Source organism: Acinonyx jubatus, chromosome A2 (genome assembly GCF_027475565.1).
Source record: "Acinonyx jubatus isolate Ajub_Pintada_27869175 chromosome A2, VMU_Ajub_asm_v1.0, whole genome shotgun sequence".
Classification (NCBI taxonomy): domain Eukaryota; kingdom Metazoa; phylum Chordata; class Mammalia; order Carnivora; family Felidae; genus Acinonyx; species Acinonyx jubatus.
Window position 1 is genome coordinate 59,219,658 of NC_069383.1, and position 14,226 is coordinate 59,233,883.

Here is a 14,226-nt window from a genome sequence, read left to right on the forward strand (position 1 = left end):
GACTCCTTTGCTATATTTAGGTAAATCTAAGGTTTTTTGTTTTTTTGTTTTTTTTTTACTCAAGCATGGAAAATACTTTCTGGTTGGGAAAAGGAGTGTGACAAAAAAAAAAAAAAAAAAAAAAAAGAAAAGAGAAGAAAAGGAAAGGAAAAAAGACACTTAACTAGAAACAGTTCTTAAGAATGTCACTTTCAGGAAGGAATAAGTGGCAGTGTTGTTTTGCTTTGTTTTAAAAGTATTTAAAAAATGCTACTATTTAATACTTTATGTAAGAATATTGTGTGTCCATTTCTTAGTTTGTAGGCCCTAGTTAATGAATGACTATCTTTTAATTGGAATTTTAATTCACTAAGTAATAGTAGAACAAATATATTTTAATAATAACAACAATAATTAACATTGGCGGGGTACTATGCTTCCCATATATCTATATCCTGTATTTGAGCAGCTTTTGTTGTATTTATTAACTGTTAATAATTAAGAAATAAAAGCTTTAATAAGGAAACAAGTATATATTGAAATCATTATCAGCTAAAACCCTCACAGGCAAGAATGAACCCAGTATTTGTGGCAATAGTAGAAAATGGCCTTGGAGTTTAAGAATACCTGTGTTGATGAGAAGAGTTGATAAGTCGAGTTGGATGGTTAATAACATTTGAGTAGTGGGGTGCCTGGGTGACTCGGTTAAGCATCAGACTTAGGTTCAGGTCATGATCTCAGGGCTTCTGAGGTTGAACCCCACGTTGGGTTCTGTGCCGACAGCTCAGAGCCTGGTGCCTGCTTCAGATGCTGTGTCTCCCTCGCTCTCTCTGCCCCACCTCCACTCTCTCTCTCTCTCTCTCACACACACTGTCTGTCTCTCTCAGTCTCTCTCTCTCAAAAATTAACATTACAAAAGACAATAGTTGAATATAATTAGAGTATGGAGTACTTTAAAGACAATTTCACAAGTGGAGATTCAATCTAAACACATACATGTTGGGGCGCCTGGGTGGCTCAGTCGGTTAAGCGGCCAACTTCGGGGCAGGTCATGATCTCGTGGTCCGTGAGTTCGAGCCCCGTGTCGGACTCTGTGCTGACAGCTCAGAGCCTGGAGCCCGTTTCAGATTCTGTGTCTCCCTCTCTTTGACCCTCCCCCGTTCATGCTCTGGCTCTCTCTGTCTCAAAAATAAATAAACGTTAAAAAAAAAAATACATACATGTTCTATATATAACTATATGTTCTTAAATATTCTGAATCGAAAAAATGAAACTCAGTTTTAGGAATATTAATCTTCAAATACTCTTGACACTTAGTGAATACTTTTTTTTTTAAAGAATGTATGATGCATAAGTGCTATAGACTGAATGTGTTCTCTCTCAGAATTTATATTTTGAAATCCTAACCTCAGTGTGGTGGTATTAAGAGGTGAGGCTTGTGGGAGATGATTAGGTCATGAGGATGGGGACTTCATGAAGGGGTCAGTTGTCTTACAAAAGAGACTCCTGAGAGCTCCCTTGCTTTTGCCATCATGTGATGATGCAGTAGAAAGACTGTTGTTTTTGAACCACAAAGGGGACTCTTATCAGTCAGTGAATCTACCTACACCTTCATCTGGTTTGTCATGTCTTCTAAACCCCACCCATGGATCTGTAAGACACTGTGAAAGGGCAAATGGTGATTATCCAGAAAATTCTTAAATTAAAAAAACATTTTTTTTAACGTTTATTTATTTTTGAGACAGAGAGACAGAGCATGAACGGGGGAGGGGCAGAGAGAGAGGGAGACACAGAATCTGAAACAGGCTCCAGGCTCTGAGCTGTCAGCACAGAACCCGATGCGGGTCTCGAACTCACGGACCACGAGATCATGACCTGCGCCAAAGTCGGACATTTAACCGACCAAGCCACCCAGGTGCCCCGAAAATTCTTAAATTTTAATTGAGGGAGAAACCGATGGATGTGCTGAAATGAAGGTCAAGGGAAAGTCAGAGAAAACCTTTTAAATCTTTGTAGTACAGCAGCAGAGGCAGGGAAATTTTTCAGTGCCTCCTGATTCTTAACTCTACAACTTGTGAGAAAAAATAATTAGGGAACTCTGCATTTCATACCAAAAGATCATACTCCATGCAAATCAGATTTTAAAAATATGAAAGAAACCCTACAGCTCACCCCTTAAAATGTTATCATACCTTTTCTTTGGTACAATTCAGTAAAAATTTGTATTCAAGGGGCACTTGGATGGCTCCGTAGGTTACACATCTGACTCTTGATTTCAGCTCAGGTCATGATCTCACAATTCCTGAGTTTGGGCCCCACATTGGTCTCTGCACTAACAGTGTGGAACCTGGTCAGCATTCTCTCTTTCCCCTCTCTCTCTGCCCCTATGCCACTTGAATTCTGTCTCAAAATAAATAAACATAAAAAGATTTAAAAAAATGAATTCACAAAGGTTAAAGACAAACTTCAAAGATGGCATGCCAAAAGATGAATACAGTTATTAACTATGAGAGGAAACAAAATTCAGACTAAAGCAGCACTGTTTTAGAACTGCTTAACAGATCAGAGCGGCACCTGAGTGGCTCAGTTGGTTGGCAGTCCAACTTTGCCTCAGGTCATGATCTTGGGGTCCGTGGGGTTGAGCCCTGTGTGGGGCTCTGTACTAACACGTCAGAGACTAGACCCTGCTTCAGTTTCTGTGTCTCCCTCTCTTTTTGCCTCTTCCCTGCTCATGCTCTGTCTCTGTCTCTCTGTCTCTCTGTCTCTCTCTCTCTCTCTCTCAAAGAATCAATATTAAAACAAAAATAATGGATTAAAAATAGACTACAGCTGATGTCAGGTTATTATAATAGTGGGAAACTTGAGATAATTAGAGTGTGTTCTAAGTAAAAGATAACTAAAAGAGAATAGATGTGAATGATGATAAAGGCATTCAGCATAGGATAATGCTTCTTGGGGAAGCTTGAAGAGAATTTTCTTGAAATGACTAACTGATGCTGTAAGACCTAACAGGCATACTTGGGAAAAACTGAGGTATAAAAATTGACAATTAAACACATGTTGATTCTGATTAGGATTTTGAATTTCCTCATAAAGAATTCTTCACATAGGGACCTAGGTGTAAGAAAATAAAATCAAAAGTTAAAGGAAAAAAGGATACTCTGCCTGACCTCTTGCGTCTCCACAATATTCACTATCCAAATAAAAAGAAACAGTGTCTGTGAACTTCAGAGGGAATGCATATAGAATCCAAGAATGGGACCACCAGCCAAATGTTCAGTCAAAATTGAGGAGGAAAACCAAATATAATGTCTACTGTATTTCGTATTAGAACTGATGTTGAATCTACCCGGTGACCTAATGAATGGAAAGTAGGTGACTGACAGATGGATTATCAGCTTTAGGATAAGTATATAATTCTTGGAGATGGTGGAACAGTGACTACAAATCTGTGAGAGAAGAGCGAACCCAACTTTGATTCCCGGGTAATAGGTTCTTTGAATGTAAAAGCAAAACTCAAGGAACATAAAGATGTTGAGGCTTTTGTAAAAAAAAAAAAAAAAAAAAAAAAAAAAAAAAGGAAAACCAACTAAAGAAACTTCTTGCAGATAAAGTTTATCAAATAAAGAAGGGAATTAAAATGAAGAGCTTAAAAATGGAGAAATTTTGTTTAAAAGGTCAATGATTTTGGGGGCACCTGAGTGGCTCACTCAATTGGGCCTCTGACTTCGGCTCAGGTCATGATCTCACAGTTTGTGGGTTCGAGCCCCACTGTTGGGCTCTGTGGTGCCAGCCCGGAGCCTGCTTCAGATTCTGTGTCTCCCTCTCTGCCCCTCCCCCACTTGCACTCTGTGTCTCAAAAATAAGTAAATATTAAAATTTAAAAAGTCAATGCTTTTGAGTGTAGATAAGTCTAGATTGTGGGTTTTATGGTGTTAGAATAGGATGTGAATTTAATCTTATTAAATGGGTAAAAATCACATGATTACCAGAACTAGGCTCTAGGTGGAAGCTAAAATGTGCTATTTCTTTCATAGAAGGAGGACAGCTAATGCTGACAAATAAAATGCATTGCCATTAAAAATCCAGTATTTTAATCCTATCCATACTACCTCTTCCTAACGTTTAGAAGTTTAGGGCTCTGAAAGTGAAAAATTACCTGAGATTTAGCAGCATTTGCTTCAGTTTCACTCTACTGAATTTTCTTTCCTCACTAGCTAAAAAAGACCTTCGTGTTATCTGATTTGAATGCCATATTGCTTTTGTTTCTTCATCCTTTTGTCCTACAATCTTACTGCATATATTAATAGAATTAATAGAGTATTGTTGGAATGATGTTTAGCTAATGTTCAGGGTAATTGTTACTAGGTAGTGGTATTTTTGGATCTTTTTTTTTTACCTTTTTCAAGTAGTTGGTTTTAAGAACAATACACCATTTTTCTTGAAACAAGACTTTTTTTAAACTATTTTTTTTTTAATTTATATCAGAGTTAGCATATAGTGCCACAATGATTTCAGGGGTAGATTTCCTTAATGCCACTTACCCATTTAGCCCATCCCCCCCTCCCACAACCCTTTCAGTAATCCTCTGTTTGTTCTCCATATTTAAGAGTCTCTTATGTTTTGTCCCCCTCCCTGTCTTGAAACTGTTTTAAATTTAAAATACCTATATATCAAGTATTTGCTAGTGGGAAGAACATTCGTGTTTCTGTGCACAAGGACCCCATATCCTTTCCTTAAGAATTTTATCCCTTTCAGTACTTCAGAAGTTAAATCAGTCTCTCATGTTCTCATCCTAGACCTCATTTATGTATATGCAAAATAAAATTTTAAATGAAATCATTTTGTAAGATTCACATTTCACATTTGTTGAAGTTACTATCTCATGATGTGATTGTTTTATTTCATATCTGTTAAGTCAAACTTGGCAGGATCTAAGGAATTTTATAGTACTTGTATGCAGACATTCACACTAATATCTTTTCTTTAATTTTTTTTAACATTTATTTATTTTTGAGACAGAGGCAGAGCATGAACAGGGGAGGGTCAGAGAGAGAGGGAGACACAGAATCTGAAACAGGCTCCAGGCTCTGAGCTGTCAGCACAGAGCCCAATGCGGGTCTCAAACTCACGGACCGTGACATCATGACTTGAGCCGAAGTCGGATGCTTAACCGACTGAGCCACCCAGGTGCCCCTGTTCACACTAATATCTTAAATACTGGCATAAGACCTTAACTCTGTGGTCAGAGGAAAGAGTATTTGTTAACAGCAGTAGCATTAAGGAGAATATAGTGTTGCACTGATGGTCTACATTGCAATTCCTACAGGGGGATGCTGTTACCACTAGGTGTTGTTCTAGTTGAGGTAAATTAAAGATGTTGATGTTGGGAAGCACTTCTTAATTTGTTTAGGGACCATGGGCAAAAAAAAGAGACGTTGTCTTTATTCCTCTGGAATGTCAAGCGGATCTGCCCAGGGAGAGAGAGGAGGCTACCTTTATTTTTTGGAATATGCACAAATATACTCCAGGAAGAGACATCCCTATCTTTGCAAATCTGCCTATTATGCAGACATCTTTGAAAAGTCCATCTGGAGTGCGTTAGCTATTAATGTCTTTGAAAATGTTTGGGTATATAAGACATCCCTGGAAACTTATCTCCTTGTAATATCTAGAAGATGTGATTCCTTGAACAAACTTAATGTTGCACAGTGAAAGCCAATAATTTCTTCTCTGTTTAACTATTAGTATATGGCTGGTGCAAATGGAACTATTTTGTTAATTTTTTTAATGTTGTCTCGAACTTGGTACTCAATAAGAATTTTGAAATGAAAAAAGTCTTGAAATTTGCAAGCCAATGAATTCGTAGCAGTGCTAAGACTTCAAAACATTTACTTCCCTTTCTCTAATATTCTGTCAAAATTACATAGAACTAAGATGAATCCTACTTACTATGTAATGTTCTTGGAAGTACACAGTTTAATGTTTTACTAAGGGACTGGCCTACTGTTTTAGAATCGTAAATTGTAAAGCATTGTAAATGTAATGCCAGTATTAACCATTGAAATGTGGCTTTCTGGGGAATTAAAATAACATACATAAAAGACCTCTTGTTTAATAATTAAGTTTTTGTTCTTATTGCTATTAGATGGAAACAATGGAAGTTAATTAGCATATTGAGTTTATGGAATAAAAGTCTCATTAGGAGAATTTTTGTATTATATGTGCTATTCTAAATCTAGTCTGGGACCACCTCTAGTAATAATCTCTTCATCTCTTGTTTTATTATCATTGTCCTAGTTCAAGTCTTATTTCTCTCTCAGATTATTATAATAATTTTTTAAATATAATTTATTGTCAAGTTACCTAACATACAGTGTATACAGGGTACTCTTGGCTTCAGGATAGATTGCCATGATTCATTGCTTACATACAACACCCAGTGCTCATCCCAACGAGTGTCCTCCTCAGTGCCTGTCACCCATTTTCCCTCTCCCCCACCCCATCAACCCTCAGTTTGTTCTCTGTATTTAAGAGTCTTTTATGGTTTGTTTTGTTAAAACTATTTTTCCCCCATGGTCTTCTGTTAAGTTTCACAAATTCTTATCAGTGAAAACATACAATATCTGTCTTTCTCTGACTGACTTACTTCATTTAGCGTAATACCATCCAATTCCATCCATGTTGCTGCAAATGGCAAGATTTCATTCTTTCTCATTGCGAAGTAGTATTGCATTGTGTATACGTATATATGTGTTTCAGCTTTTTTATCCATTTATCGATTGATGGACATTTGGGCTCTTTCCATACTTTGGCTGTTGATAGTGCTGTGTCCACCATGTTGACTCCTCCCTCACTAATAATTTCTTAATGCTTTTCCTGCTTTAGTCATTCCAGGTTTGGCAGAATCTATCTAACTGTAGAATTTAACATGTTTGCAGAATCATCCAACATCTCCCATCTAACCAACCATTTGATTATAATCCAGAATTTTCTGAAATACATCCTTTGTATAAGAAAAAAACAGGTACTGCCTGTCCCTACATATATTCTGTACCTTTACTTATTTGAAACTATTTCCTTTATCTGTATCTCTGTTCACCAAAATGATATTCATCAGTCATGGAGTAGTTCAGATGTCTTTTTCTTGGAAGCTTCATAAACTTTAGCCTGAATTATTTTGACTTTTTATGGTCTTTGGCTTTTTGTGTCTGTTGAAGTTTTATGCTCATTTGTAACATTAGTTTAGGTTCTGATTTGGTCTTTCTATCTAGTTTATAAACTGCTCTTTCTTAATAATTTATTCTCCTAGCATGTAAAAGTCATGTCTCGACTTCCATGTCACGCTGGCAGAGGTCTTGATCAAATCATGTCAGAGCAGTGCTACAGTTACGTTTGCGTGAATGTAAGTAGTGACCTTAAATGGTTCAAAGCCTTTGACGATCTGTGTAAATGTAATGTGCAAGATAATTATTTCTTGATTTTTAATTGTTTGAATTTAAGTTTTTGTGATGAGCTGTGTTATTCAGTATGTATTTGGAAGTTGTATTTTTTAATTTTTGAAATAAAAAAAATATTTTCTCACAAGTTAATTCCCATAATGAGAAGAAGGTGGTATTTCTGTAGATGCCATTTTCAGTTATTTGGTATGAAGCAGATAAGATGACGCATGTTTGAATTAATGAAGAATTCAAATTTTAATAGATATGACCATATGGGTATCCTTGAAAGTTCAAAAAATTTTCAAATTTTCAAAAAGTGAAAATTAAGCTTGATAAATATTTTGGATGTGTATGTAAAAGCTCCATATTTTTTCCTTCATTAACTTTTAATTCTTGAATTAACTTTTAAATCATTTAAGAACTTCTTTTCACTTCCTTTTATTTTCTGGTCTTTCAGGTTATGAGCTCTGATTTTGAGGAAATCCGGAAGTTAGTGAATATGCTGGAAGAGAGTAATCTTTCCACTTTATATCCTGTTGTTGTTATTTCAGTAAGTGATTTAATTCAGATTTAACTCCTCATCCTTAGGCTTCCTTCCTTGGGATTCAGTTTTTCTTTTTAACAAAATTTCATCCAACTGAGGAAATCTACCCAAGCCCAGAAGAAACTCCTTTTACAGATTCCTGAGCTTTCTCTCTTGTTATGACTTCTATGACTTTGTTCCCTTATTACTGTAGTTATTTGTTTGAATTGACAAGTTTAGGGAAAAAATTAATCTAGCAACCAGTTTTATTTCTTTTTCTTCATTAAAATTGCAAAGTATACTGCTGAATTCACTAGCTGTTTGGAGGATATGAAAGAGCTTATTAGCATGTTAGCAAAACACCACTGGAGAAAAAATACCGAGGTTAAAAAAAAAAGGGAAAATAGCATGTGGAAGTAAATTGTCTCTTAGGTTGTATCATCTTCTCTGTCACTTGGACAGCAAAGTAGAAGGAGAAACAGATGAAAGAGAATTCCTTGGAGATGGCCCATGAAAATTTTGGGAAGGTCTTTCCTGTGAAAGACTAAAAGTATATGTTTAATACAGCGTTTTTTTGATTGGTCTATTAAACTGTACAAAAGAGGGAGATCTCAGCACAACCAGGAAGGAATAAAATCAGAGACTAGCTGAGTAGAGTGTAGTCTGTGATATTTTACTGTGGGAAGGGGTTCTAAATGTGACATTCTCCAATCATTTGCTTAACAGTTGCCAAGTTTCTAATCTTGGGCCCATCCCAATAGTGTGGGAATTTAGAATTACTTCATGGTAGGTAATATCATTAATACAAAAAGAAAATTTGTAATACAAATGAATTTAACTCTAGCATGGCAAATACATCCAAATTAGCAACTGGGGAAGATTGGTTTTACTGTCCTATTGTATGTGGGCATATATTCTAATGGTAAGTTCCATGGATCCTGCTGATTATGGAAAATCAAGTTCCACAAGTGACTGATTTTAACAGAAGTATCAGTGCCTTTCATTGGGGGGTGTTGTGGGAAACATGAAATTTACTTAATGCTGGAAGGCTCTAAGGCTCTGTAGGGTACAGTTAGGTTAAAAGTCCTATGTATAGCCCTCTATTCCTCCCTTTGTGTTAAGTTACTTAGAAATCTCCTTCTCTCCATGTCCCCAGATAATACTCTAAAGTGTATACAGCATCATGAAGGGAGCAACGGCTTTAAACTTGGAATTTCTCAGTTGCTTGGTCACCTTGGTTAAGTTTCCTGACATTTGCTTTCCTCATTTTAGAAATGAGGCTAATAGCGCTACTTCTTAAATCATTGTAAGGATTAAGAAGAATGAATGAATACATAAATGCAAACTGAAGTTGGTATCTCTTTGGGAGGCGTGTAGTGTTTCATTTAATAAATAAATTTTTAAAAAAAGCTTTAATAGCTTAGCTCCTCTTCTTTCCCATTTAGATTAGATGACTCAAAGTTCACTTCCACTGCTCTCTAATCTGAATGCTGAGTTTGAACCATACATTTTTCAACATTCTTTTAGGTACTTCAGTTTGAGTACTTCGTTATCATCTTATGTGTGCTGTATCAGATCTATCACAAAAACATGTTTCCTACAAGCTGATTTCTTTTAGCAGCAGTAGTTGTGGCTGGGACTCAGGCGGGAATCTGCCTTAGCTCTGAGTTTTCTTTCTACCTTTTTCCTCTGCCTCTCACCATCAAACACACGTGTGTGCATGGACATACACACACAGTTTTTAACTGTTCTCTTTCATTGCACGTCAACCTGGTTTTTTTGTATTTTTCCATAAATATTTGAATTTAGTTTTCTGTTTATTTCTGTTGAGTTCTATTTTATGTAACCCAGTAAGTGCTAGAATTTTATTTATTTATTTATTTTTGATTCCCTGGTGTTCTGTATCAAACCAACGAAAAAGATGGATAGTCCTCTAATTAGAGAGTAAATGCCTCCTAGAACTAGTTTGAGGATAGTATTATTATAAATCTGTATACCATAAACATTGGAAAATGTTTAAATTGGAGAGTTGTTATCACTGCATGATTAATGTTTGTTCACCCATTATTTTCTCAGTGAATAGGTAGACTCAGTGTAGGGATATGAAAGTTATTATTAAACTTAATAGTAAAATGTCAATAGAACATATCTAGAGTCTGTATCCTTAGGATGGACCAAATCACTGGAAAGGTAAAATAAAGAATGCTGTGTTCTTGGATTGAGAGGCTAATGAATTTTTCTGGATTTTTGAATTGTCCTGTAAATGATTCAATAAAGGCTTCCTCCCATTTCTTTCTGATAGTACTTTTCCCCAAATGGCCAAAAGGCCATTTCAGTTTTCCTATGACTTAATCTTTGGCAGATTCATTCAAATATTCCCCAAATGAGTAGTTGTGTAGAAAATATCATTCTAGTTGCAAAATGAATAAGATAAAAACTTAAATTTGAGTCTAAATATCTGGGGACATAAGTTATACATGAGTAAGTAGAAAAAAAAACAATGCATGCAGTGTCTGGAGATAGAAGTATGAGTACACATGAAGATATAGATCCATATGTATGTAACTGGAAAGATGTTACTATAGGCAGGTCATACCAGTCTAGAATGGTATGTGTATTTTACTTTTATCTGAATTACTTTGCTAGAAGATTAAATTATATCTTTTTTTTTTTTAATAAGGCTTTTAAACATCTCTAAAATCTCAGAAGAGTTGCCAAAGAATTTGCTTATTTCCTTCCCTGAACAGGCAGGTTTTATTCACCAGAAAATAAATCTAAAATGACTTCAAGGTCATAGAAAAATAAATCCATTATTGTTTTGGAATTATGTGATTCGGTAGTTATTGAATGCATGTATTGTAAATGTTTAAAACCCTATTTTGTCTAGGCTGAGATGTAGTACAGTGGTCCTTTTTTTCCTATGTGAGGGTTTATCAACTTCCAGTTTCAGTCCATCTGAAGAGAGGAAGACTTGGGAATCACCCAGTGGCAAAGTAAAATTGTGGTTGATGAGGTGTTAGGATTTTTTTCAACTGAGAGACTAGTTAAGGTGGTCATTTGCAATGTTACCATGATTCACTCTACAAGGACAAACTTTCAGAGGAAGTGGGGCTGAAGTTAAGCTGGGGCATTTTGTTTGGCAAAAGTAATACTTGGTCAGTTTTTGTTTTTTGTGTTTTAATTTTTTTTTATTTATTTTTGAGAGAGATCGAGAGGATGGGGAAGGGCGCAGAGGGAGAGAGAGAGAATCCCAGCAGGCTCAGACTGTCAACACAGAGCCCCATGTGGGGCTTCAATTCAGAAACCATGAGATCATGACCTGAGCTGAAAATAAGATGAGATGCTTAATTGTCTGAGCCACCCAGGTGCCCCAACACTTGATCAGGTTTTAAGTGTTGGAAATTGGTGTCTGGTCTGCCATGCTGGTGAAACTCACATTGTCTTAAATTTTCAAGGAGATGTAGAAAAATATTTTGGAATTTGCTATTAAATGTCATTTGGTAGTCATTTAAGTGGTACATCGGACCTTCAACCTCATCTGAAACTTTAATCCCTTGGAGGGAGCTAAGCACTGAAGGAATGACTGGTTAATGGTGTTAGATTCTTGGTACACAGGTGTTGTAGACTCTGGGTCTGGAGTTTTTTCTTGTCCAGCAAGAAAGTGGGACACAGGATTAAAATGCGAGAGATGGCTAATGTTCTGGAGAAGACAAGAGCCCCTATTAGAGGTCGTTGCACCATTTTAATTAGGATCAGAAGGCTTATAAACATGGTGATGGGTGGGCACAAAGAGACAATGAAACTGTGAACATGAACTCATGGATGTGAGGGAAAGGGGTTTTTGAAGATATGCAGTGTTAGGGGTTTGGGTTAAAACAAAATCCTGGCGGTGGGTGGAAGGTTGTTTACAGCAGACATGAGGCACCAACTGTGTTTACCTAAACTGGTCTAGGGGACAAGAAAGACAGAGCAAGACACCTCAGGGTCAACATGGCACCTTTCTTTTGCTAATCAACTCTGCTCTGGGCAACTTCCCCCTGCACTGGGCTACTTTGCCCTGCAGCTGTCTATAGCCCTATTTACCTGTTTACCTAACTTGGTCCTTCCTTCCTTTTTTTGAAAGCAGCTTTCTGTTGTTGTACTAAGTTGGGGGGTGTTTCTGCCCTGAATACCTAATATTGTTTACCTCATATACCTTTATCCTATACTGGGGACTTTCCCTGCCTTATCTATACCTATTTCCCTAATCTTTACCCAAACTTGGGTGTGAGCATCCTATGGCTTTCTAATTCTTTATGCCTTGTTGTTAACCCATCATTGCAAGCTCAGGGAATTCCTGAGCTTATTCACCACACACAGGTATTTAGCTAAAGTAAATTTTATTTCAGGGTGTTGATTGTCTGAAGATCAACCTCTCTCTGCCTTTATGAAGCTGAAATGGGTTAGGAAATACTGACTGTAGGAGGTTTTTGTGATCTCAGGTACACTGACAGGAACGATGCTACTGCCTTAAGATCTGCTTAGAAGAAGAAATAAAATTTCACCATGAAAAGTAGAAAAAATAATTAGGACTTTATCTTAAAATAACTAAGATAATGATCAAAATAATTTTATCTGTTTAAAAAATTAGAGTGTTTGGAAGAGGCATCTTTGCTTAGTCTTGTGAACATTGCATGATAATATGCTATGACATGCTTCATTTCAAGTGGTCATTTTTATAAAAATATTTTTGGACATTTTTTAATTTCGTAAAAATATCTTAATACCTTGTTCAAAATTCTCTTTGGGGTCATAATGCTTATTTTATTTCTTTTTAAGGGTTTAATTTAGCCAAGTTCTCATTTGTCAATGGTGTTGAGTAGGATTTATGGAGTTTACCAATGTTAATTTGTTCAACTTAATAAAATCCCAAATTTTGATAGTTGTAACTTAATTTTGTTGTAATCATATTAAACCATTAGAATTTTTAAAATTGGTTTGACCAGATGGAGACTGATACTATTGACTGTTGGGCCTACATAGATGCAGCATTAAAGTAGGCAGAGGTAGTTGAGTGGGCTCAATTTATAAGCGTTTTGTTTTTCATTGAGTCTGCATCTATGTTAGGATGACATTTATTAGTCTATGTAGCCTTTTAACTGTGAGCCTTTAGAAACAGGTAATCAGATAAGAAGCATGTCTTGTACTAGGAAAATTCTCCTAACTGAAAGAAAAAAATACGTATTTAAAGAAATTTTAATGTTTGTTTATTTTTTGAGACAGAGGGATAAAGTGCAAGTGGGGGAGGTGCAGAGAGAGAGGGAGACACAGAATCTGAAACAGGCTCCAGGCTCTGAGCTGTCAGCACAGAGCCGGATGTGGGGCTAGAACTCAAGAACTGCGAGATCATGACCTGAGCTGAAGTCTGACGCTTAACCAACTGAGCCACCCAGATGCCACCATATATACATATATATATATATATGTATATATACATATATATATACATATATATATATGTATATATATATGTATATATATATATATATATTTTAGAGACTGATTGGCACAAAGGAATTTTTAAAATGTAGGTTTTTTCGTATGTCTTTTATCAAGAAAAACCTTATAAGCATAAAAGCCCATGTTTTCTTTTGTTAAATTGTGTAGGAGTTATGTTTTGAGAGCCCTTTTCAGATGAGATTTCTGATGCTGTTTAATGTATCATAAATTATCCAGGAACCAAGTTTTTATCTTGAGTTGACTAAAATTACTGTTAGCCTTCTCTTCTTTGTAGTTACCAGTGTGGGTGGGGGTGGGGGGTACACAGCTAGCAAATTTTTCAGATTGTAACTCTCAAAAGGATTAACTGAAAACTTTCTTTGGAATCACCTGATATTATAGCTAGCAACATGGGGCATGTTCATTTCTTTACTTTCTACTTTGACTGTGTTTTTTTTCCACTATTTAAATTATGAAAAAATAGAGAAATAAAGTAATATATTAAATATATTCAAATAGTAAAAGGTGAACTCATAAAATTTGTTATGAAAATCATTCCCCCACCCCCCCAAAAATAGGCTTTTACTTAAATAAAATGCAAAAGTGCTAAGAATCTCAATTACAGGCTGAGTTCTTTGCTTGGTAATTAGTGATCAGGGAGCTGTTTTTTTCCAACAATGGAGAATAAGAGTTTTGGGAAGCAAAACTAAGTATAGTTGTTTTCCAGCCAAGATTATGTAAAACTAATTGTAAAACTTTAAACAAATTCCTTCCCAGGTGCAAAAAGTAAAAGAGAGGTTCTCA

The 14,226-nt window shown here is 35.9% G+C and overlaps 1 protein-coding gene across 18 annotated transcripts in view; it reads left to right on the forward strand.

The window, feature by feature from the left end:
- The window catches only part of CRPPA (CDP-L-ribitol pyrophosphorylase A), a 481,097-nt gene that overhangs the window by 161,556 nt on the left and 305,315 nt on the right, over positions 1-14,226 (forward strand). For all 18 annotated transcript variants that reach the window (XM_053218382.1, XM_053218386.1, XM_053218374.1 and 15 more), the window contains exons 7-8: positions 7,292-7,384; positions 7,879-7,971. In XM_053218382.1, coding sequence (XP_053074357.1) covers positions 7,292-7,384; positions 7,879-7,971 — 186 coding nt within the window. The remainder of the gene's footprint in view (positions 1-7,291; positions 7,385-7,878; positions 7,972-14,226) is intronic.